Here is a 24090-nt window from a genome sequence, read left to right on the forward strand (position 1 = left end):
GGCAGAGGCCCAGGAGCCATCCCCAGCGCCCGGGCCATCTTTGCTCCAATGGAGCCTCGGCTATGGGAGGGGAAGAGAGAGACAGAGAGAAAGGAGAGGGGGAGGGGTGGAGAAGCAGATGGGTGCTTCTCCTGTGTGCCCTGGCTGGGAATCAAACCCGGGACTTCTGCATGCCAGGCCGACACTCTACCACTGAGCCAACCGGCCAGTGCCTACCCTATGTCTTTTGATTGGATCATTTAACTCATTTACATTTAAGGTTATTATTGATATGTAGTTGTTTATTGTGATTTTATTCTTTAAAGCTGTATTCCTCTTTTGCTCTATTTTTTTCCCACTTTGATCTGTTTACACCAGGCCCCTTAACTTTTCCTGCAGCATTGGTTTGGTTGTAATGAATTCCTTGAGTTTCTTTTTGTCTGGGAAGCTTTTTGTTTCTTCTTCAATTTTAAATTATAGCCTTGCTGGATAAAGTAGTCTTGGTTGTAGGTTCTTGTTCTGCATTACTTTGAATATTTCTTGCCATTCCCTTCTGGCCTCAAGTGTTTCTGTTGAGTATTCTGATGTCATCCTTATGGGGGTTCCTTTGTAGGTCATAGCCTTTTTTTCTCTAGCAGCTTTTAATATTTTCTCTTTATCACTTAGCTTCGGTATTTTAATTATGATGTGTCTTGGTGTAGGTTTTTTTTGGATTTCTCTTTAATGGAGTTCTCTGTGCTTTTTGAACTTGTGAGAGTTTCTCCTGCACTAATTTAGGGAAGTTTTCAGCTATGATATGATTGAACAAAGTCTCTATCCCTTGTTTTCTCTTCTTCTTCAAGAACCCCTATGATGCTGATGTTATTTCTCTTTATGTTGTCACATAGCTCTCTAAGAGTTTCCTCAGACTTTTTGATTGTCTTTTCTTTTTTCTTCTCTGCTTTCATGCCTTCATTCCAGTTGTCCTCCAACTTGCTGATTTGATCCTCAGCTCTATTCATCCTGTTTTTAATTCCTTCCATTGTGGTCTTCATTTCCAATATTGTATTTGTCATCTCTGACTGATTCTTTCTTAATATTTCAATATTCTGTTTTATACTTACTATTTCTTTATTTAGGTGTTTGTAATCACCATCTGTTGTTGTTCTAAGATCCCTAAGCATCCTTACAATCATTATTTTGAACTCTGCATCCGGAAGTTTGGTTATTTTCCTATCACTCAGTTCATTTCCTGGATGTTTCTCTTGTGGTTTTATTTGGATTGCACTTCTCTGTCTTCTCATTTTATCTGTGTGTTTGTGTGTTTTGTTTGTAGAGCTGGTTGAGTCTAGCCTTGGTGTTGTCTGCCACCAGTTTTCAATCGTGTTATTTCTAGGTCTTCTTGGGTTGGCATCAGCTATTATTTGTAATCCACTTTCAGATTTGGGCCGCTTTGAAGTCTTGATTTGTTTGTTTTCTTAACAGGTGTTTGTCTTGTTTGCTGATCTCAGCAGGGGCTTATTTGAAACTCTATCCAGGAATACAGTGGGTGTAACCTGAGACTCTGAAGTCCTCTTCTGCCGGTTAATCTCTCTGGGGGCAGGTTGCTTTCTCAGCTTCAGTAGGGGGAGGTGTATCTCAGATCTCCATGGAGACCTGAGTTACTGCCTTTCCTTCTCTCTTCTTGTTTTCAGCTGTGTCTTGTTGCCCTGATTGGAGGTGGAGATATTTCTGGAGATCTGTGCCCTGAAAGCACTTTGACTTTTGTTTTGTGGAAAGATCAGCCCCTCCCCCAGCTATGGCCCCCTCCAACCCTGGATAAGTCAGCTTTTCAGGTCATCCCCTGCATTCCTCTGCCCCTCACCATCTGTCTCTCTTTCTCCCCTTTCTTTTTGAAAGACAAGCTGGCCCTATCAACACACCTCATCCCCTGGTTGCCAGGCAAGATGCTGTGAGCAGTATTTACTGCTCTTTTCCTTGGGGTGAGATCCCTTCTGGGCTCTCAGCCTCATCCCCCCTCCCTCTATTCCTGTAAGCAGGAGAGATTCAGGCGCTCTCTACCAGGTTTGTTGTGGCTTCTTCTCTGCTCCATGATTTTTGAGAGCTGTTCTTGTCATTCAGATTTGGTTTTTCATGCTGATTGTTCATAAATTAGTTTGTAATCTTGTTCGGTGGTGTGAGCTGGGAGTCTGTGCATCTACCTACTCTGCTGTCATCTGCAGTTCTTCCTAAATTATAATATTTTAATTGCCATGGATCACTTAATGTTTTTCCTTATAGTTTACAACTTGTTCACGAGAATCTTAAATTATGTACAGAAATCATGTAACAAAGCAATGCATACAGTAGACTTTTTTAGATATTAATCTGGTGATTCTGAACTACAGAATTGTAGACTTATATAATTGACAATTAAATATACTTTGAGTTGAGCCTGACCAGGCAGTGGTGCAGTGGATAGAGCATCAGACTGGGTCCAGGTTTGAAACTGTGAGTTCACTGGCTTGAGTGTGGGCTCATCTGGCTTGAGTATGGGCTCACCAGGTTTAGCATGGCGTAGCTGGCTTGAGCCCACAGGTCACTGGCTTGAAGCCCAAGTTTGCTGGGTTGAGCAAGGAGTCACTCACTCTGCTATAGCCCACTGGTCAAGGAAAATATGAGAAAAAAAATCACTGAACAACTAAGGAGCCGCAAGGAAGAAGGGATGGTTCTCATCACTCTCCTTTCCTGTTTATCTGTCCCTATTGGTTCCTCTCTCTGACTCTCTCTGTCAAAATATATAAATAAATAAATAAATGTACTTTGACTTGGGAGAGTTTTCTAGAAACATTTGTCAATGTTGTTTTTTTTATTTTAATTAATTAATTAATTTTTATTAAGTGAGAGGTGGGGAAGCAGGGAGGCAGAGAGATAGACTTCCATATGTATCACAACCAGGCTCCACTCAACAAGTCCCCTACAGGGCGATGCTCTGCCCATCTCGACCATTGTTCTGTTTCTTGGCAACTGAGCTATGTCAGCACCTGAGGCGAGGCCATGGAGCCATTCTCAGCACCCAAGGCCAAATTACTTGAACCATTTCAACCTTGGCTGTGGGAATGGAGGAGAGAGAGAGGGAAAGAAAGAGGAAGAGGGATGGGTGGAAAAGCAGATGGTTGCTTCTTTTGTGTGCCCTCTCCAGGAATCAAACCCAGGACTTTTACACACAGGGCTGATACTTGACTGCTGAGCCAACCAGTCAGGGCCTAGATGTTGTGTTTTAAATATCAAAAAAGTTGTCATTGTGGGTGGTATTCTCCTTGAAATCCTCAAAAACTGACGTGACAGAAAACAGGCAGAATATGCTTTGAGAGGAAATAGTTATCACATGCAGTGAGCAAAGGGGCTGACCAGACAACATTTTATTTATTCAGTAAATATTTATTGACCACCAACAAAATGTCAGACTCGGTAATATGCTAGAATGATGAATTAGTGAGCAAATGTAACAACTATCCTTTCACTCCTGGGATTTAAGACACTTTTCCACCCTAAGCATGTAGTTTTCCCCAGAAGCTTATTTTCTTTAGCTATTACATGTGGCTCAGGAACACTACTCTATGGGCTAATTTTAAAATTATATGAAATAAAGTAGGTAGAAGTGCTCATTGAGAAAATATGAAAATTGGAGAAAGTCAAGAAAATATGAAAAGGTGCTGAGAATTATTGTGTGTGTCAAGAGTAGGAACCCCTATATTGACTATCATTAATTATATAACCAAAAATGCCATATATTTTTTGAATGAAGAGTTCTTTTATGACATAGGAATTCTTATTTAATTCTTCAATCAATCATTGTGAACATGGAATTGGAGTTAGGTCTAATGTTCCAAGATGTTTTCACTGGAAAATTCTACAAGTCATTTAGGCAAGATATCTTTTTGAAGAGCCACCTAAACGAATAGTTGCTCATAAACCTCAGTTGTGACCTTGTTTTGCTCTTTCATTTTACAAAGCAAAACCTATTTTGAGTGTGCACTGCACAAACGTGTGGCACAGTCTCCAAGGTTTCCTACTTCTCCTCTGATGCAAATGAGTATTCTTATTTAGAGGATGAGAGCAAAATGTGAAGCAGAGGTGTCTGTGCAACATAAAACAGTAACAGAGCTTTTGGGAAGGAAAACAGAGAGGCCAGGTTTCATAACAAAGCCCACGAATGGGAGAGTGGGGTTTTGTGCTTTGGAAAAGTGGTTTTGCGTCTCCGTGATTGATGACCTGTCTGGTGTGACACTGGCCACAGTAATGATGTCAGGGCTAACCCTCAGCAGTATAAAAACTGTCAGGCCTGCTGTGATGGATGAGAGAAGGAGTTTGGAACTACAGAGCTGAAATGGCCACAGATGACGTGGGCACATGATGCAGGTTGATTTTGTGTAAAATTTACTTTAAATTTTTTTTTATATGTGAAAAGAGATGGCTAAAAGAACTTAAACAAATAATTAACAGGTATACTTGTAGGAAGTAATAAGAAAGGTATCAGTTCTTCACTTTTCAAATTTTACTCATGAACATGTATAAATTTTAAAATCAAATGTATTATGCTGATAAAAATGAAATCAGATATTTAATGAGGCAACATATTTTAGTGGGGGGAGCATTGAGTTTAAAATGTAACCTGCATTCATATTCTAACGCTTACACTAAGTATTATCTCTGATAATACATCTCTCCTTGTAGGATTACATTATAGAATCAGACACAGTACCTAGAAAGGGACTCTCCTGCCTGCCCCCCACACTCACTCTTGTGCCAGCTCTCCTGTCCTCTTTGTTGTGGGTCTGAAGGCCTGAGAGATTCAGGTCTGGCTGCTACTCTGTTCCCAGTTGCCACATCCTCCCACCCCCACCAGTGACACAGGGTAGCCTGTGGTGAACCCTAGTCCCCCATCCTTTGACCCTTAACCTTTTGGACAGGTATATATTCTGTAGATCCATGTATTTCTTCCAGACTGAAGCTTTCTTCAGTAACCACAGCCAGATCTACCCTCAGCCATTGCTCCCCTCCTGTCAGAAAGCTTAGACTGTACAAACCTTTCCTAGTTTACCTGGTTTGTTATAGTAAACTGGGATAGACATGATGGTGCCTTGATACGTGAATCTCATCACTTTGTCCAGGATCCAGGATGTTATCTGGTAGCAAGCCGAATGTACAACTCACTGTTGAAGCATGAGACAAACGTACCTGTTTACAGTAATTCTAGAAACAAGTAAGGAATAATGAGCTCAGGTGTTAGGGGTCAGCAAACACTCAAGAATCAGTTTACCATCTTCATAAGTCCTATTTAGTCTTCTCTGTTGAGATAGACTACTTCTTCCAAAAGTGTCATCATTGAAAATCACTTGAGGGACTTTGGGTAGACTCTATAGTGGAGCATATTTCAGTTCAGTTATAAAGATAAAACATTTCTAGCTAACTCATTTTATGGTTGAGTATCTGGCTTCCTCTACCCTTACGTGACACATCATTTCAAAGTGTGGGTACCACAGACCACTAGTTCCACAAGGGACTTCATAACAAGGTGGTTGTTTGCATCCATGTGGGTAATATGCCTACTGAACCTCCTTCCTGCAAGTCTTGGCACCCACAGGAAGGCCTTTGGAAGTTCTTGGGGAGGACAAGCCTTTTGAACTTCAAGCCAGTATTCTAAATTTTTAAAGCACAGAACATTTTTATGTAACATGTTCTTCCATATCCCACGGAACAAGGATTTAAATAACCACATTTCATACTATTTTATGATAGAATCGCCTTATTCAGTTACATTTTAACACAGGAATGGCACTGAAACTCACATTCATGTAGTACTCATTACAGTGAGTTCTTCATCACTGGTTGGGTAACAACTTGTCTCTTTTTGCCCTGAGATGGGCATCAAGTCAAGGATGATTTTGGCTTGCTCTTCTTCACCCTGCCCACATTGAAGAGACAGTTGGTTGCCCCTGATTGTCTGTCTTACCTATAAACAAGAGACTTGGAATCACTCATATACAAGGACTCATGGCCACTTGGAAAATATGTCAGCCTTGAACTTCCAGGAGTTTTTGACTTTATAGAACATTAAATACAGAACATAAAATTGAGGTCACCTACCTACAACATGGATATTATTATTATTATTATTATTATTATTTATTAAGTGAGAGGCAGGGAGGCAGACATACAGACTCCCACATTTGCCCTAACCAGATCCCACCCGGCAAACCCCTTATCAAGGAGTGTTTTGCCCTTCTAGGAGTGTTACTTCATTGCTCGGCAACCGAGCTATTTTATCATCTGAGGTGAGGCCATAGTGCCATCCTCAGCACTGGGGTCAACTTGCTTGAATGAGCCATGGCTACATGAGGAGAGTGGAGACAAAGAGAGAGAGAGAGCAGGTGAGGGGAGGATGTGATGGAGAAACAGATGGTCACTTCTTCTCTGTGCCCTGACTGGGAATTGAACCTGGGACTTTCGCACCCCAGGCCAATGCTCTACCTCTGAGCCTACCAGTCAGGGCCTGCAACATGAATTTTAAGACTGTTTCAGCCCTAGCTGGATAGCTCAGTTGGTTAGAGCATTGTCCCTAAGCACATAAGTTCCCGGTTTGATCCCTGGTCAGGGCACATACAGGAGCAGAACATGTTTCTGTCTGTCTCTCTCCCACTTCATCTCTCTTTGCTAAAATCAGTTTTAAAAAAACATTAATAAAGAATGTTTCAGGATTACAGCAGAGTCATTGGCATTTGTTAAACATATTGCCAATTGTAAAACTATTGGCTTCAAAGTTTGGCAAACATTCAGACACAAGCCTGTGTATCCCTTGCTGCATGTTTAAGAAAATAACGTCAATTGGACCAACGTTAGCATAAAGAAATCTCCCTAGTAATTAGTGGAGAAATAATAATGATTTGCCAATTTGGTTCCTTCAAGAAAGGAACCCCCTCTTTTACCTCTTATATCTGGTACTTCATCAACAAACGAGGTGTGAACAGGTGAGTAAGTGGTAGCTCTGCATGCCTGAAGGTACTTGAAAATAATTTGTTCTCTGAAGTGGATCAAAGAGCTCCTCCTTGAACATCTTATTCCCTGATAATTTTTTAAAAATTAGATTTTCTTCCTAGGGAGGGCACATGGAGACCCTGAGCAGAACAAGTGGCTGAATCCAGCTGCCTAGGCTCAATTGTGTTTCTACCACTGACCAGTAATATGATTTCCTCCACATTTCCCAAATTTGGAAAAATTTTACCTCTCTCTGCCTCTGTTCCTCATCTGTGAATTGAGAATAATGACTTTCTTATTCTTTTAAGTTTTCCCTATGTACTCAGTATATGGTAGCCATAATTATATAATCAAAAGGTGAATATTCAAAAAAATCTATCATTTTCACATGTAAAAGTCAATCAAACTATGAAAGAGATGGACATTATACATTCTTGTATGTACCATAAAGACAATCAAATGTGTTTGCTTAAGTTCTACACCTTCTCTCCACCCTAGTATCTGTGTATCTCTTGACACCTGGCTTGCTGAGGAAATGAATGATTAATTGATTAATTCTTACCACAAACCTCTTGGGTTTTTTCATGCATGCTTGGAAAACCCCAGGAAAACTGTTTGCTTTAAGATGTAAACAGTAAAGGGTTATGAAATATATTGTGGTTTAGGTTCTATGTAACTCAATTGACAAAATGAATTGCTTTTCTGTTGTGTTCTTCATAGACTTTTTTTTTTTTTCTGAAGCTGGAAACAGGGAGAGACAGTCAGACAGACTCCCGCATGCGCCCGACTGGGATCCACCTGGAACACCCACCAGGGGGCGAGGCTCTGCCCACCAGGGGGCTATGCTCTGTCCCTCCGGGGCGTTGCTTTGTTGCAACCAGAGCCATTCTAGCGCCTGGGGCAGAGGCCAAGGAGCCATCCCCAGTGCCTGAGCCATCTTTGCTCCAATGGAGCCTCGGCTGTGGGAGGGGAAGAGAGAGACAGAGATGAAGGAGAGGGGGAGGGGTGGAGAAGCAGATGGGCGCTTCTCCTGTGTGCCCTGGCCGGAATCGAACCCGGGACTTCTGCACTCCAGGTCGACGCTGTACCACTGAGCCAACCGGCCAGGGCCTCTTCATAGACTTTTATTGAACCTTTTATATGAAATGAAGTCTATTAGTGTCTTTAAACCTGCAGTAAATATTACAGTGTTTAGCATTTTAATAAAAGAATGGAATTATGTGTGTGTGTATGTGTACACATGAGAGAGACAAAGAAAATTATTTTAAATAAGAACTAACTTTTTATTTATATGTTTCCTTGTCTCAGTTTCCATGAATATCATTATAAAAATTAATGATATTCTATAGAATCTAAGGATATAAATGCCACCTGGCTTGATAGTATTTCTGAGAATTACTACTCTAATAATTAATGTAACTTTTCTGCTATGTTAAGAAAAGATATATTTTCTTTTTATAAGAATTCTACTTATACCTTTCAGTGTTTGAATAATTTTCAAATTCTGATGTCTGTCTTCTCTATTGGTCATGGATTAATTGTGGTTTTAAAATATTAAGATAGCCCTCAAATTAACCAAACATACCACTCACTTCTTAGTGTGGTCTCCAAACTCCCAAAGCCAGATTCTCCCTGCCTCTGATCACACAGGGAGGTGGAACAGCCAAGGTTGTGGGAAGAATGAAAGACCAGATACAAAGTTAATATACAAAAATCCATTGCATTTGTATATGCTTACAACAAAATTTCAGAAAATATAATTGGAATAAAACAATTCCTTCTGCATTTGCAACAAAAAGAATAAAATACCTAAGAATAAACAAAATATATGAAGAATCTACACACTGAAATTTACAAAACATTATTAAAAAGACATTGAAAAATACACAAAGAAACAGATATTCCATGTTTATGGTTTGGAAGAATCAAATAGTTAAAAATTATCATATTATCCAAAGCAATATGCATATCTAATGCAATCCCCATCAGAACCTCAATGATATTTTTTAAAGAAATAAAACAAAAAATTATCAGATTTTTATGAAACCACAAAAGACCTAGAGTCCTGAGAAAAAAAGAATGAAGCTAAAAGTATCACATTCCATGACTCAAATTATCCTACTGAGCAACAATAATCAAAATGGCCTGGTGCTGGCATAAAAACAGGCACATAGACCAATGGACTGGAATTAAGAGCTCAGAAATAACTCCCCATGTATATGGGCAAATAATTTTTGACAAAGGAGCTAAAAGCACATAATGGAGAAAAGAAAACCTCTTCAGTAAATGGTGCTGGAAAAATTGGAAGGCTGCTTGACCAGGTGGTGGCACAGTAGATAGAGCGACGGACTGGGATGCGGAGGACCCAGGTTCAAGACCCCGAGGTCGCCAGCTAGAGCACGGGCTCATCTGGTTTGAGCAAAGCTCACCAGCTTGGACCCAAGGTTGCTGGCTCAAGCAAGGGGTTACTCAGTCTGCTGTAGCCCCACGGTCAAGGCACATATGAGAAAGCAATCAATGAACAACTAAGGTGTCCCAACGAAAAACATAATTGATGCTTCTCATCTCTCTTCATTCCTGTCTGTCTCTCTCTATTTATCTCTCTCTCTGACTCTCTCTTTCTGTCTCTGTAAAAAAAAATTGGAAGGCTATGTGCAAAAGAATGAAACTAAATTATAGTTTGTCCCCATGTAAAGAAAAATAACTCAAAATGGATTAAAGATGTAAATATAAGAGTTAAAACAATAAATTACATAAGAAAACACAGATACTAAGCTTATAGACCTTGGTCTTAGAGAGGATTTTATGAATTTGACCCTAAAAGCATGGAAAATAAAGGCAAAAATAAATGAATGGAACTATATCAAGTAAAAAACTTCTGCACAGAAAAAAAAGTCAACAAAACAAAAAAGCAGTCAACCTAATGGGAGGAAATATTTGCAAAGAATAGCTCTGAAAGGGATTAATATCCAAAGTATATGAATAACCCATACAACACCAAACAAACAATCCTAACTCTAACCGCTCTCAAGAAGACATACAAATTGCCAACAGATATATGAAAAGATGGTCAACTTTATTAGCTTTAGGGAAATGTAAATCAAAACTACAATGAGATACCACCTCACACCTGTTATATTAGTTATTATCAACAAGACAGGTAATAACAAGTGTTGGAGAGGCTGTGGAGAAAAAGGAACCCTCATCCACTGTTGGTGGGAATGTTAACTGGTACAACCATTACGGAAGAATGTAGGGTGGTTCCTCAAAAAGTTAAGAATGAAGCTTCTTAGTCATGTTCGAACCCACATATAATCTTGCCAACTTTTCTACAATCTTCATTTTTTTCACATACTACATTAACTTTATCCCAGAAACAAGTTCATAGGTCATGACCTCTCCATTCAGGATATATTTTCTGGTTTTTTAATATAGCACTATTGCTAAGAATCACCAGAGCCTTTTCTCCATGGGCTTCCATTAATTTCTGAATTACCTGTGAATAAAAATCTTGTCTTTTCATGATATTGTGTTAAATATCTATCAGTATAGATTAAGCAGGGGGAAAAAAAGAGCCATGTCAAGAAAGGAATGCATCTACTTTTAAAATACTTTGTCTTTAACACTTTTTCTTAAAATGAGACATTCTCAATTGAAATAGATCCTAATCACTAAAAAAAATTAAACACATGCAAATTTATAGCAACAGAAAGTAGATTAGAAGTTACCAGGAGATGGAGGGAGGGGGAAACATGAAATTATTGCTTAGTGGGTGTAGTTCCTCTCTGGGGTTATAAAAGGGTCCTGAAAATATGGTGGTGATGGTTGCATACATTGTGAATTCAATTAATGAATTCTACACTGAAAATGGTTAAAATGGCAATTTTTATGTAATACATAATTTTACCACAATGAAGTTAAAAATGAATTATTTACAAATAGGAAAAGCACTTTTCAAGATAACTAAATATATATTCTCTGAAAGGAAAGTTTCTTTGCTAAATACAGATTTCATAAAAGGAGGCTAAGCAATCAGTCTTGGAAACAAATACAATGTAGCAATACTTTTTCTTTTTTCATTTATTCTCATTTAAGAAACACATTGCTGCACAGTAACCATCATTGAATAATGAAATAAATTTAAATGTGAATGAATGAATAATTGAATGATTAAATTAAAGCATCATTTAATTGAATAGACCTCTAAGGTTGAATGCTTAGGCATAGCGGGCCCAGTTTGTCACTCTGCTGGTCACAGACAGACATGAGCAGGTCAGAACGCTGAGCTGTCCTCCTCGACATGCACACATCATCATTGATTTTTGATAGGAAGCACTGTCAAGTTTAGTAGTCATAGGATTTAGGAGTCAGGTCGACTAGATTTGTGCCCTAGGTCTGCCTTATACTTTAGGTCCCATGTAAGATTTTAATCTCGCTGAAATGTAGCTTTCTCATCTAACAAGTAAAAAACCAAAAAATCCAAAACTATTGCTTTTTTGTGATAGTGATGAGCACCTGGTGAAGTTTTTTACTTAATTTATTCATAGCATAGAGATCCAAGAAGTTTGTGTTGAGCAAGTAGTTATTCTACATAAAATATCAAGAGTTCTAAAAATAACTTTAGTAGCAGATATTTTTTTGTGTGTGAACATGTATTTCCTTCTCTTTGGGGCTTAAACTTTCACTTTGCATACCTGGTAACTGAGGCAGTAGTTTTCCTCCTGAAGTTCCAGGCTTTGGGGAAATGCCATTGTGTTCTGAGCACCCCATATGGTTGTAATCCATAAACTGTCTTTCCCAAGCAAAGAGACGGTTAAAATTGAGACACATTCTTTTCCTTGAATTGGCAGTCTTACAAGTGTTGATTTACATGTGAAATTTTTTCTAATCATTTTCTCTTTTTCTGTTTCCCTTCCTTACATGCTGACTCGGTGTAGCAGACCACTTGGGGATTGAATTCATGGGTAAGACGAAACACTTTGCTTCTTACATATGTGACAAAAGTTAAATTTGATCATGTATATTGTGTTCTCCCATCGAATTATACTTGAAACGTTTCATTATCAGATGCAATTAGTAGTGAGAAATGTGTTTTTGTCGATCTTTCACTAAGTAATGTCTCAAAGATTTAACGACTTATTGGTAAGTGAAGTAAATGTTAAGTGCAGCTCTGGAATCATCCAGAAGTTAGATTTGGCTTCTGACATTGATTATATGATCTATATAGTTCTCCATTTTCTTACCTGTAAAATCAGAATAAAAATCGTTCCTATTTTACTGCATGTATAAATTGCTTAGCTCATAGTTTACAAGATGGAAAACACTCAATAAATGATAGAAAATAATTGTGATGCTTTAAAAATGCCATTTTTTGTTATTTCCTGCGCTAATTCTTTTTTCTTTTGCATGACGATTACTTTGGATAAATTTTGGTATCAATCTTAACTTGGAATATGGACTATATAAACTTTTCATTTTATCAAATTAAATATTTCTTTTGAAAATACTTGCAGGGCATGGCATGTTTTTAAAAGCATTAAAATGCCTTCCATAGGAATTATTCTCTGTATTTGTAGAAAATTACATTAAGATTGGGTCACACTGTTCTGAGTCTATATTGTAAGTACAATGAAAAAAGAAAGCATTCCATGGAGTTAATATGCATCATGGTGCTAAAATGGAAAGATTTTTAAGAGTTAAAGTTAGTGAAATGGAGAAGACCTAAATTTGATTACAAATTCATAATTCTCAGCTTAATTGACTTGTTAAACTTCAGATTTTTCTCTTACATGGTAAAGATATGAGCACTTGTATCACACATGATGTATTTATTGTGATACTACTTATAAATTTACTTGGACTCATGTATCTATTTACCCATTCATTCAGTAAATATTTATGAAATGCTCACTATACACAATGAAAAAAATCCAAAATGCTAGAGATAATATAATGAATAAAATGATTTACTGGAGCGTATAGCATAGCAAGCTTAATGAGGTAATGATATTAATAAATATAAAATGCAAGTTTCTTACCTATACCAAACAAAATATAGGGAAAAATTGATAGATATTTAAAACATGGTATCAACAGATATTTGAGAGGAATTGATACTGAAGGTTAGAAAGTGGAAATTCTTAGGATGACTGCAGGGCTTATAGTTTTCATATGTAAATTTAAATACATCTACTGAAATACAATACTTAGAAACAAACAAATTTATAAGAGATGTTTACTAGGTTTGGAAATGTTGAGTTCTGGATGATTTTGTTATATCTGAGAGATGTCAAGTTGGTCAGTATCTTGCTGGAAGTTTTGAGGGTTATTTAGAGATTACTGATTATATATTTCTATTGGAATTGAATCTTCCTATTGTGTGATATTATTTATTAGTGCTCTATTATCTTAGTATTAGGTTATTGAGGAAGCAGACAGCTCAATTCCTGAAGGTTTGGGACTTTTCTAGGTAGATGTAGAAAAACTCCTAAAGGCAATAAAAATTCAGGATAATGTTCTAATAAAGGATTCTGGAATGTTAGATGTGGAAGGAAATGAAGGAAGGGTGGCTATCACAATGGTATCAAAGAGTAGTCATCATGGGAGTACTCAAACAAGGTACTGTCATGAAAAGACGGTAGTAGTAGTATGGGCCAGGAATTACAGAAAATCGTGGTCATGGTCATGCAATTGAGTAGAAATTGTATGTTGAGAAAGACATATGGCTTCTACTTTCCTCATTTATCAATGATGATGAAGATTAGCAGCATGGAGGTCCAAGCAACAAGTCATTTTGTAGATCATGGGAACTGGGCATTGTGGATACAGAAACTTACATCATTGGACTGTGGTGACTGATGGCTGTGAGATTAGTATCTTCAGTTCAGTTGTTATGTAGTAGAATGACTGCAGATACAAGAAGCACCTCATGAGTGGTAGGTGAGGGTAGGGTAGCTTCAGATTCCACAAATGGTGTGTCTGTAGTTATAGTAAACAGAAATTGCTACATTAATGTCAAGTGTTACTGTTAAAAGTCATCAACCAGTCACAATCCTACTGGGCTTTTTTCTGGCAACCTCCAGTGACATAGGCACTTTATAATATAACATTTTCCTAAGGAACAAAGGTAGGTACTAAGAGGTTTATTACTGCCTGACCAGGTGGTGGTGCAGTGAATAGAGCTTCAGACTGGGATGCGGAGGACTCAGGTTCGAAACCCCAAGGTCGTTGGCTTGAGCATGAGATCATCTGGCTTGAGCGTGGGCTCACCAGCTTAAGCACGGGGTTCCTAGCTTGAGCGTGGGATTATAGACATGATCCCAAGGTTGCTGGCTCAAGCCCAAAGGTTGCTGGCTTAAAGCCCAAGGTCACTGGCTGAAGCAAGGGGCCACTTGCTCTGCTGTAGCCCCCCAGTCAAGGTACATATGAGAAAGCAGTCAATGAACAACTAAGGTGCCACAACGAAGAATTGATGCTTCTCATCTCTCTCCCTTCCTGTCTGTCTGTCCCTCTCTCTGATTCTCTCTGTTTCTGTTAAATAAAAAAAAAAGAGGTCTATTACTACCTCTTAAATTACTTAAAATAATTTAAATACTGGTAGAAGAAAAATAATTTAGGTCATCTTTATGAAACTCAAAACAAAGTTCATAACTTTGTCTTGCAGAAGTTGAAGTCAAAGCATATCTCTAAATCCCTATAGGCAATGAGTGCTCCGTTTGTGAATATTTGACTCCAGCAGTAGAGTTAGCCTTGGAGGGGAGGCATTGGGCAACAAGTCAGAGTTTAAGGTTTATGGATAATGGCAGCTAGTAAAGAATTATTTGTAATATTGAGTATATTAATAAGTAAACTGTTTTTACTGATCTCACTAGTTCTAGACACTACTTACTCCCACAGGTTGCTCTAAGTGAATATGCAGAATTCCATTTGTTGCTTTGGAAACAAATATTTTCATATTTAACTTGTGATTTTAAAATTCATATACGTAAAATTTATTCCATTGCAGGTAACATTATTCCAGCATTAAGGCATCTCTAGGTATGAAGTCAGCTGGGAAGCAGAAATAAAGGCATAGTCTCTCTAAATTTATTCATGTTGGTGTACTGGTGTGCTAGAAATAATCAGTGCCAGTTCTGTTTTCATGAGCTCGAAAATACCTTCATTCTCAACTTTTGTTATTCTTGCCTTGGCCAATGTTAATTTCTTATTTTCCTGAGTTAGAACATGGGTCACAGGGGACAATCTGAAATGCATGTGCCTTCAGATGCATTTCCCCAAGTCTTTGTGTTCCCAATGGCCACATCCATGTGCAGCTTCACTGACCAGACTCAGAACCTGATTGCTTCCTACAAACTCCTACTGATGGCAGGGAACTCTTATTATTATTATTTAATCAACATATACTTATTACACTATGTGCCAGATATATGACATTGAATATGCAGATATAAAATCCACATTCCTTTATGTCTAAGGGCTCTAACACAAAAGAAAGCTGCAATAATTGAAGTGATATACAAGGCACTATAAATAAAAATGGCATAGGCAAAGTATAATAAAAGGAAGCAAGGAGAGAAAAAAGGAAGGAAGGAGGGAAGGAAGGAAGGAAGGAAGGAAGGAAGGAAGGAAGGAAGGAAGGAAGGAAGGAAGGAAGGAAAGAAGGAAAGAAGGAAAGAAGGAAAGAAGGAACTGGGAAATTCAGAGACAATGTCTCCAGGGAAGAGACAGCTGAGCTGAGTCCCAGCCAGAGTGGATAAACTGCACCCAGTGATGCCATAGTCCAAAGCTATACTAGCTCAGCATTGCTTGCACTTCAGGGTGAGCCTTTCCATTTCAGTCTGTCTGGGTCTGGAAGATCTCTAAAGTCGCTACTTCAGTACTGGAGAGAAGATATCAATTTCACTAAAAACACTTAACCAAAAACTTTTCTGAGTTGATTCATTCATTTTAAAGAATAATTACCCTATTGAGTAAGCCATGCCAAACCTAATGTCCATAAAACTGTTGGCATTCAAAAGGACTTTTACGTGATTACGTTCATAAATTTTTTTTTAACAATACTTCTGGGATTGCTATAATGGACACTTGAACAAATACTGTTCTGGAATAGAGGAGGAGTTTAAAAAATAAAGGTAACTAATGTAATTCTAAGGTGCATGAAGACATTAAATTGTGAAAAAAAAAATTTAGTTTACGCCCTGACTGGCTGTCTCAGTCGGTTAGAGGATCATCCTGAAATAACAATATTGTTGGATTGATCCCCAGTCAGGACATATATGGGAAGTGACCAAGGAATACATAACTAAGTGGAACAACAAATAAATGCTTCTCTCTCCTTCTGTCTCTCTGTTTCTTCCTTTACCCCTCTAAAAAAATCAATAAATAAAATACAAAGAAAAGAAAAAATAAATAAAATAAAAATTTAGTTCATATTAAGCCAATAATAAAAAATATTTCTTGAAATCATGATTCATGATTTAACCTAGTCATTCATGCCAATGTAGGATGATCTACAAATATTGTGTTGTATTTGTAGTTTTCTTTGTGATTATAGACTATGTTGAGTGACACTAGTTGGGTGGCCCTCCTGTTGAATGTCTTTGGGTATAAAGGCCCATCTCCTCTATCAGATATTTGCCAAATGGACTAGTGGGTTGAACTATCACTCCAATGACCCATTAAAATTCTGCTGAAGAAACAAACAATCTTGTATTCTCACTTACTTTTCTGTTTAACAGTGTGACCACTACCTCTCTCTTTACAATCTGATTTTTTTCAGTTTTTTTTATAAATTTTTATTAATTTTAATGGGGTGACATCAATAAATCAGGGTACATATATTCAAAGAAAACATGTCCAAGTTATCTTGTCATTCAGTTATGTTGCATACCCATCACCCAAAGTCAGATTATCCTTTGTCACCTTCTAGCTAGTTTTCTTTGTGCCCCTCTCCCTCCCCCTCTCCCTCCTTCCCCCCCCCCCCATAACCACCACACTCTTGTCCATGTCTCTTAGTTTCGTTTTTATGTCCCACCAATGTATGGAATCATGCAGTTCTTGTTTTTTTTCTGATTTACATATTTCACTCTGTATAATGTTATCAAGATCCCACCATTTTGTGGTAAATGATCCGATGTCATCATTTCTTATGGCTGAGTAGTATACCATAGTGTATACATGCCACATCTTTATCCAGTCTTCTATTTTTTTTTTTTTTTTTTGCAGTGATTAAAGCCTTTAAGCAAACTCTTGGTGAATACAGCAAGAATCCATAAAAGAGTAGTGTTTTTTTTTCACAATGCTGATGTAGTGTATTTTTATGAGAGCTTATGGCTCAGGCCAAACTGAGGACATGTGTTGGGAACAAGATTTCAGATGCTCAGCAAAAGAACAGTTTTTCAGCTTTTAAAACGCACTTGAGACTAAGGAGGGAACGTAAGAAAGATTACAAGAAGGTGGAAGAAAGTAAGGTGGTGAATAGATTATAGGTTAGTTAACAAGATTTTGTGCTTTCTTAAAGGTAGTAAAACCTGCATTGGCCTAGAGATCAGTGGTTCTCAAGGTGTGTGCCAGGGCACACTGGTGCACCCTAGAAGATTTCTAGGTGTGCTCTACAATATTCCAGAGAAATATGTGCCTGTTGGGAACCAAAAAACCAAGGGTTTTAGAGTTTAGATTTTGGGGGGACAGAGGTGTGGGGAATTGGCTGTAAGCTGACAGTCTGCCCAACCTCGCACCTCACTTGTCTGATTAGGTTGCAAAAGGCTGTGTAAGCTGTGGTGCTGGATTGTTTATATAAGGTCTACCGGAAAGTTCTGTCCATTTTTGGAATAATAGAAAATACAAATTTTTCTTACCATCAATAAACTTTATTAAATAATATAATTGCCATTATTATTAATGATTTCTTGCCAGCATGAGGGCAATTTGTATATTCAATTTTTGAAAAATGTTTTATCTTTTGATGCGAAAAATTGAACCAGTGCTTGTTTGATATCTTCTTCATTTTTGAATTTTTTGCCCTTCAAAAAATTTTGTAAGGACAAAAACAAGTGATAGTCGGAGGGTGCTAAGTCCAGGGAATATGGTGGATGTGACAGACATGCTTTGGTAGCATTTCTTCCTTGTTGAAATTTGTAAAAATTACAGTGGCGTAAATGAACTTTATCAGTAGCCATGGGTACACTATGGCTTCACACATAAGACTAACGTGAATCAACTTTGTTTTAGTTAATTTGCTACATCAGTATGTATACATTAAGTGATAAAAATAGAGAGGCACACATGCGCCAAATAAACATGTGCTTACGTGTTGAAACTTGTTGTGATAGAAACGGACAGAACTTTCCAGTAGAGCTTACACTACCCCCCATGTTCCTTGGAAAGACTGGAGGCAGGTTTCTTCTATCCTTTGGGGTAAAGTTAAGATGATATGTATGGTGGGGGTTTTGGATTGATGATTAAACATAAGGAATTGTCTCTTGAAGCCTTTGGATTTCTATAAAAGAAAAATATGTGGAAATATCTAAAAATCTTTGAACATTTTACTATAATTTTGAACATCCTATTTATATGAATCAGGATTTTCTACCCTCAACACAATTAAGAGTAGAAAGAGAGGAATTCTTCAATGTATTGATGAGGAAATGAGAGTTTGCCTTTCAAATATATGCCCAAACATTGAAGAAATCACTAGGACACATAAGGCTCATGTTTCTCATAAACACAAGAATGAAAAAACAACACATTTGCACTGGGATCTGCTGAGTTTACTAAATCTTACTAAGAATGTATCTATATATATATAAACATAACTTTTTTGTCATTCTTTTTAGTTTTTACCCCCTCTTTTTTACAAATTTTAAAAAGCATAACTCAAAAAATATAACCTAAAAATGTTTTTTAATGTCAGAATAAATTTAATATTGTCATATTTATTTTGTTTAATTACTATAAAAACATGCTTGGACTTTATATTTTTTTCTTTATTATTTGACTTAATTATTATAACATTGTTGGTCAAATAAGTTTGTAAATATGATATATAAGTTTGCTCGCTTATAGTTTGCATTGGATGTGGGGGGACAGGCAGGCAGGATCCTTGTATCCTGGGGCTTGGTTTTAGGACGAAGCCTGTGATGGCAAACCTATGACACGCATGTCAGCACTACATGCGTAGCCATTTTTGATGACACACGGCCGCATGCGGCCGCATACCAGAGAAGTATGGGGCCAAATACCAGAGAAGTATGGGACCGTGTGCTGAGAAAAACGTTTCATCCTCGGCTTCTGCACAGCCAGGTGCAGTAGCCGAGGATAAAATATTTGCTGTAGTGTAGACACTCTGTGCCAGAGGTCTGTAGGCCAAAACAGCAGAACTCCGGCACAGAGTGTCTAGTTCTGGGACTTCTGGTTAGGCCGTTAGGGGATCTTTGACCTCACGTCTGGTGGGCGGAGCAGAAAGAAGCAGAATGTGGGGTGGGGGACGCATCTCTGGGGGCCCTGTGATCGCCATTACCAGCAACCACATAACCACAGCAACCATCATCCGATCTACTGTTCTGGGGTGTCGTGGATTTTTAATTGACCATCATTACTGAGATAAGTGAGGGGGAGGCTGGGAGAGGCGAGAGCCTGTGCTATGGGTGCTGTTTCCCACCATTAGAATAGTGGCAGCCATCTTAATTTACATAAGATGCAACTTGCAGAATTTCAAGACAGCATCTGGGCTCAGGTGTTTGTCAACTTGAGGCCAAAGCTTGAGACTCTGGAAAGGTGCCGCTTGGAGAATCAAGAGGAGTGCCACTACGAACAGGAAATTTAGAGTGCCTGGAACCGATTACCAGACACTTTTAGCACCCTGAAAAATATAGCGATGGCTTTATGCATGATTTTTCTCTCTATGTACTTTTGTGAGACCTTATTCTCAGAGTTAAATAATAACAAAATCAGCAAAAGAAACAGATTGACAGATGAAGTTAGTAGCGCTTGCTTGGGCTTGAAGTATACAAAATACCAACCTTCAATTGAAGATTTAGCCAATGAAATTCAGCAACAAAAAGGTCACTAATAGGCAGGTTAGTTAAAGAATTCCCCCTCCCCCTCACTTATCTTAGTTCACGGCACCCCACACAAGTTAAATAATATCAAGACCAACAAAAGAAACTGACTGACAGATGAATAAAAAAGTCACTAAGCAGGTAAGTTAAATAATTAGTTTTTGGTTTATTAAATACAGTTATATTATACATTTTTGTTATTTAAACTATAAATATTGTGAAATTATGGTTTTTTTCTCAAAGTGACACACCACCCAAGTTATGCTCGTTTTTTTGGCAAATTTTGACACACCAAGCTCAAAAGATTACCCATCACTGGACTAAGCCTTTCCCACCCTTTTTGATGTAGGATGGTACTCTCTTATGAGGAATCCCATTATGCCTCAGATAAAGGACTTTGTATCAGAGACTTCCTTGTTTGTATATTGGCTTAAAGGTTTTGAATCTACACTATAAAGTGGGGCAGACTGGGAGCTTGCTCTCTCTCGGTTCCTGAGATTAGTATTAGAGGAGAAAGCAGAGAAAGGCCACGTGGAGGAGGCCAGGAGAAGCAGCCAAGATGGTGGAGTGCTGAGGGAGAGCCAGTTTGTGCAGAGTTTGTGCAGAGAGAAGGAAGGAGATGGGGAACAGAGGTGAATAAGTCTGGTGAGCTAGAAACCTTTGATTCTAGGAAACTCAGATAAGTCAGTGGCTTTGTGAGCACTGAATGTGAGTGGGTTTTGGAGCCCAGTGTGTGTTTTTACTTGCCCGCCAGGTGCAAGCTAGGATTAAAGCTAACAGCCCACCAGTTCTTGGCTCCGTTGTTTCATTACTGACTGTCCAAAACAAATGTGAACCTGCATGGGTCAGGCAGCTGTGATGGTGGCCGTGGTTACTGGCTTTACATTTAGTGTAATCTGTGGCAGGATTTGATATAGATTGTCAAGGAGCCACGGCCATGTCTGAGCGGTGCAGTAGAGGACTGGCTGCTGTTATGGTTCCCCATGGCTGTCCTTTTGGGAACCATAGGCTGGCTGACTTTTACAGCCATGAGTGAGGAAACAAAGAGCTCTGTGGAAGAGGCTGCCCGGGACCTGTAAACTGAGCAGTGGAAGGAGCTGGAGGAAACACGGGAGAAAGAGATGCCTGCCCTGGAGCTGGAGGAAGTGCTGGAGGAGGAAGCTGACCAGGTTTGCAAGATTTGCCTGGAAATGGAGCAGCCTCTGGAGAAGGAATCACAGGTTCGTGAGTTGCAGATTGCCCTGGACGTTATGGAGAGCCAGCAGTGGCAGGAGGCCGGGGCTCAGGCCGGAGCTGGGGCTGCAAGGCTGGTGGAGCAGAAGGCAGCAGCGGCCCGGAGGCTCGAGCCTGGCAGTGGGAGCTGGTGTTTTCAGTTCCTCTCTGGAGGATGAGGAGAATCAGGCTGGAGTTGCAATCAACAATCTCCAGAAGATGAGAGCCAAGCTGGAAGGAGTACCTGCTATGCTCCAGGTAGGTTCGCGATTTTGGGACATAGGGGCGAATGCCATTATGCTCTCCAGAGCAGAGATGGAAATGCTGACTGCCATTGCCACATGCTCCTGTTTGGGACAGTGTAAGTAAGACCTTCCAAGATGGCAAGGATGTGGGGGGTGGCTGAGGCCCCATGTTCTTGGACTGATTCCTGGACCAAGACTAGAGTGGGCACTGGCTCCTTTGTTGGATCGACTTACGGATTTTGGACAATGTGAAATACCCTGATGGGGGTGGGGGTGGCTTTCCTGGAAGCACTCCCCTGCTCCGGGAAGCTTTTCCCATGGCTAGAAAGAAGAAAGAGGACATTTTGTGCTTTTGGCAAAGTGCTCAGAGACTGGTGAAGTGTATCTTTGTAATTGTTGAAATTGTATGATTTGTCATGTTGTTGTAATTTATGTAATGTGCCTAATTTCCTTGTGCAGGTATACCTGTGCTTTAGATTGTGAAGCAAGCAAAAGGGGTGGAATGTTGGTCAAATAAGTTTGTAAATATGCTATATATATTTGCTTGCTTATAGTTTGCATTGGATCTTGGGAATGGGCTATGGGCAGGCAGGGCCCTTGTATCCTGGGGCTTGGTTTTAGGACGAAGCCTTTCCCACCCTTTTTGATGTGAGGTGGTGCATGCTCATGAGGAATCTCATTATGCCTCAGATAAGTGACTTTGTATCAGAGACTTCTTTGTTTGTATGATATATTGGATTAAAGGTTTTGAATCTACACTATAAAGTGGGGCAAACCGGGAGCTTGCTGTCTCTCAGTTCCTGAGATTAGTATTAGAGGAGAGAGCAAAGAAAGGCCAGGTGAAGAAGAGGAGAGCAGAGAAAGGCCATGTGGAGGAGGCCAGGAGAAGCAGCCAAGATGGCGGAGTGCTGAGGGAGAAGCTAGTTTGTGCAGAGTTTATGCAGAGAGAAGGAAGGAGATGGGGAACAGAGGTGAATAAGGCTGGTGAGCTAGAAACCTTTGATTCTAGGAAACTCGGATAAGTTAGTTGCTTTGTTAGCACTGAATGAGTGGGTTTTGGAGCCCAGTGTGTGTTTTTACTTGCCCGCCGAGTGCAAGCTAGGATTAAAGCTAATGGCCCACCAGTTCTTGGGTTTGTTGTTTCATTACCGTCTGTCCGAATCAAATGCAAACCTGCATGGGCCAGGCAGCTGTGATGGTGGCTGTGGCTACTGGCTTTACAAACATATTTCTCAGAAATTTGTATATAGTTCACCTACAACTATTCGTAGGATTTTAAATGCACCCCAACTTCAAAAAGTTTGAAAGCCACTGGCCTAGATGCACAGAAACAATGGACAGGGCTTGCTTAAGGAAAAGATAAACTTTTTACTAAAGAAGTTATATGGCCTGACCAGACGGTGGCACAGTAGATAGAGCATCGGACTGGGATGCGGAAGACCCAGGTTCAAGACCCAAAGCTCACCAGCTTGAGCCCAAGGTCACTGGCTCGAGCAAGGGGTTACTCCATCTGCTGAAGGCCCGCGGTCAAAGCACATATGAGAAAGCAGTCAATGAACAATTAAGGTGTGGCAACGCGCAACGAAAAACTAATGATTGTTGCTTCTCATCTCTCCATTCCTGTCTGTCTGTCTGCCCCTGTCTATTCCTGTCTCTGACTCTCTCTCTGTCTCTGTTAAAAAAAAAAAAGAAGTTATGTGCCTGGGACATGACCTGCCCAGTTATGAACTTATAATCAGGGCACTCTATGAGGTTACAATCCACACTTTTTTGTTTGTTTATTTGTTTGTTCACAAAACATGGATCTCAGTATGAGTGCTAATAATTCAGGTCTCTAGAATGTAAGTTCCTCCAATTCTTTTTTGTTCTTTGTATGTTTGTTTTTTGTTTTTGGTAGAGATAATCTTGATTTGATTTGATTGTTTCCAAGACTCATAGGTCACACATGTAAGGCTAGTATTTTGGCTTAATTACATATATGATTAATCTTAGTTATTAGCACATATTGGTACATTTAATGGTTCAAAGTAAAAGACTAAACAAAGTAATGGCCACTAATTAAAATAAATGAAATTGTAATAAATTTTACAAGTGAGATTCAAAACTTTCAGTTATCTTTGAGTAATATCTACAACCAAGATATATACTGGAAAATAATGTAGATATTTTAAATATGACTGTTAAAAATGAGAAAATGGACATTTCTATAAAAATAAAAATCCTTTGAAACTAGATTCCAGAATTGGTTTAAAAAGTTTCATTGGCAGACACTAAGAAAGAGTAAGGGGAAACTCAAGAATTTAGATTTTAGCTTGAGTAATAGTAGTAGCTATAGTTATAACCAATAGGCTTAATGGTTAATGCAAATAAAAGCTTTGTTCCAGAAACTGGGATACCTGAAGGGGCCTACATGACTTCACAAGATCATCAAGCAATCCACCTTTGTGCCCCAGGGGACTGTAAGCAATCCACCTTATGCCCCAGGAGACTGTAAGCAATCCACCTGTGCCCCAGGAGACTGGAAGCAATCCACCTTATGCCCCAGGGGACTGTAAGCAATCCACCTGTGTCCCAGGGGACTGTAAGCAATCCACCTTGTG

At 39.0% G+C, this 24090-nt stretch overlaps 1 protein-coding gene across 4 annotated transcripts in view; it reads left to right on the top strand.

Moving 5' to 3' along the window:
- NRG3 (neuregulin 3) overlaps nt 1–24090 on the top strand; it is a 1209406-nt gene that overhangs the window by 1053185 nt on the left and 132131 nt on the right. For 2 of the 4 annotated variants that reach the window (XM_066349570.1, XM_066349572.1), the window contains exon 4: nt 11913–11939. In XM_066349570.1, the coding sequence (XP_066205667.1) occupies nt 11913–11939 (27 nt within the window). The remainder of the gene's footprint in view (nt 1–11912; nt 11940–24090) is intronic. The other 2 variants (XM_066349571.1, XM_066349573.1) reach the window with 1 other exon arrangement.

The sequence above is a fragment of the Saccopteryx leptura genome, chromosome 9 (genome assembly GCF_036850995.1).
Source record: "Saccopteryx leptura isolate mSacLep1 chromosome 9, mSacLep1_pri_phased_curated, whole genome shotgun sequence".
NCBI lineage: Eukaryota > Metazoa > Chordata > Mammalia > Chiroptera > Emballonuridae > Saccopteryx > Saccopteryx leptura.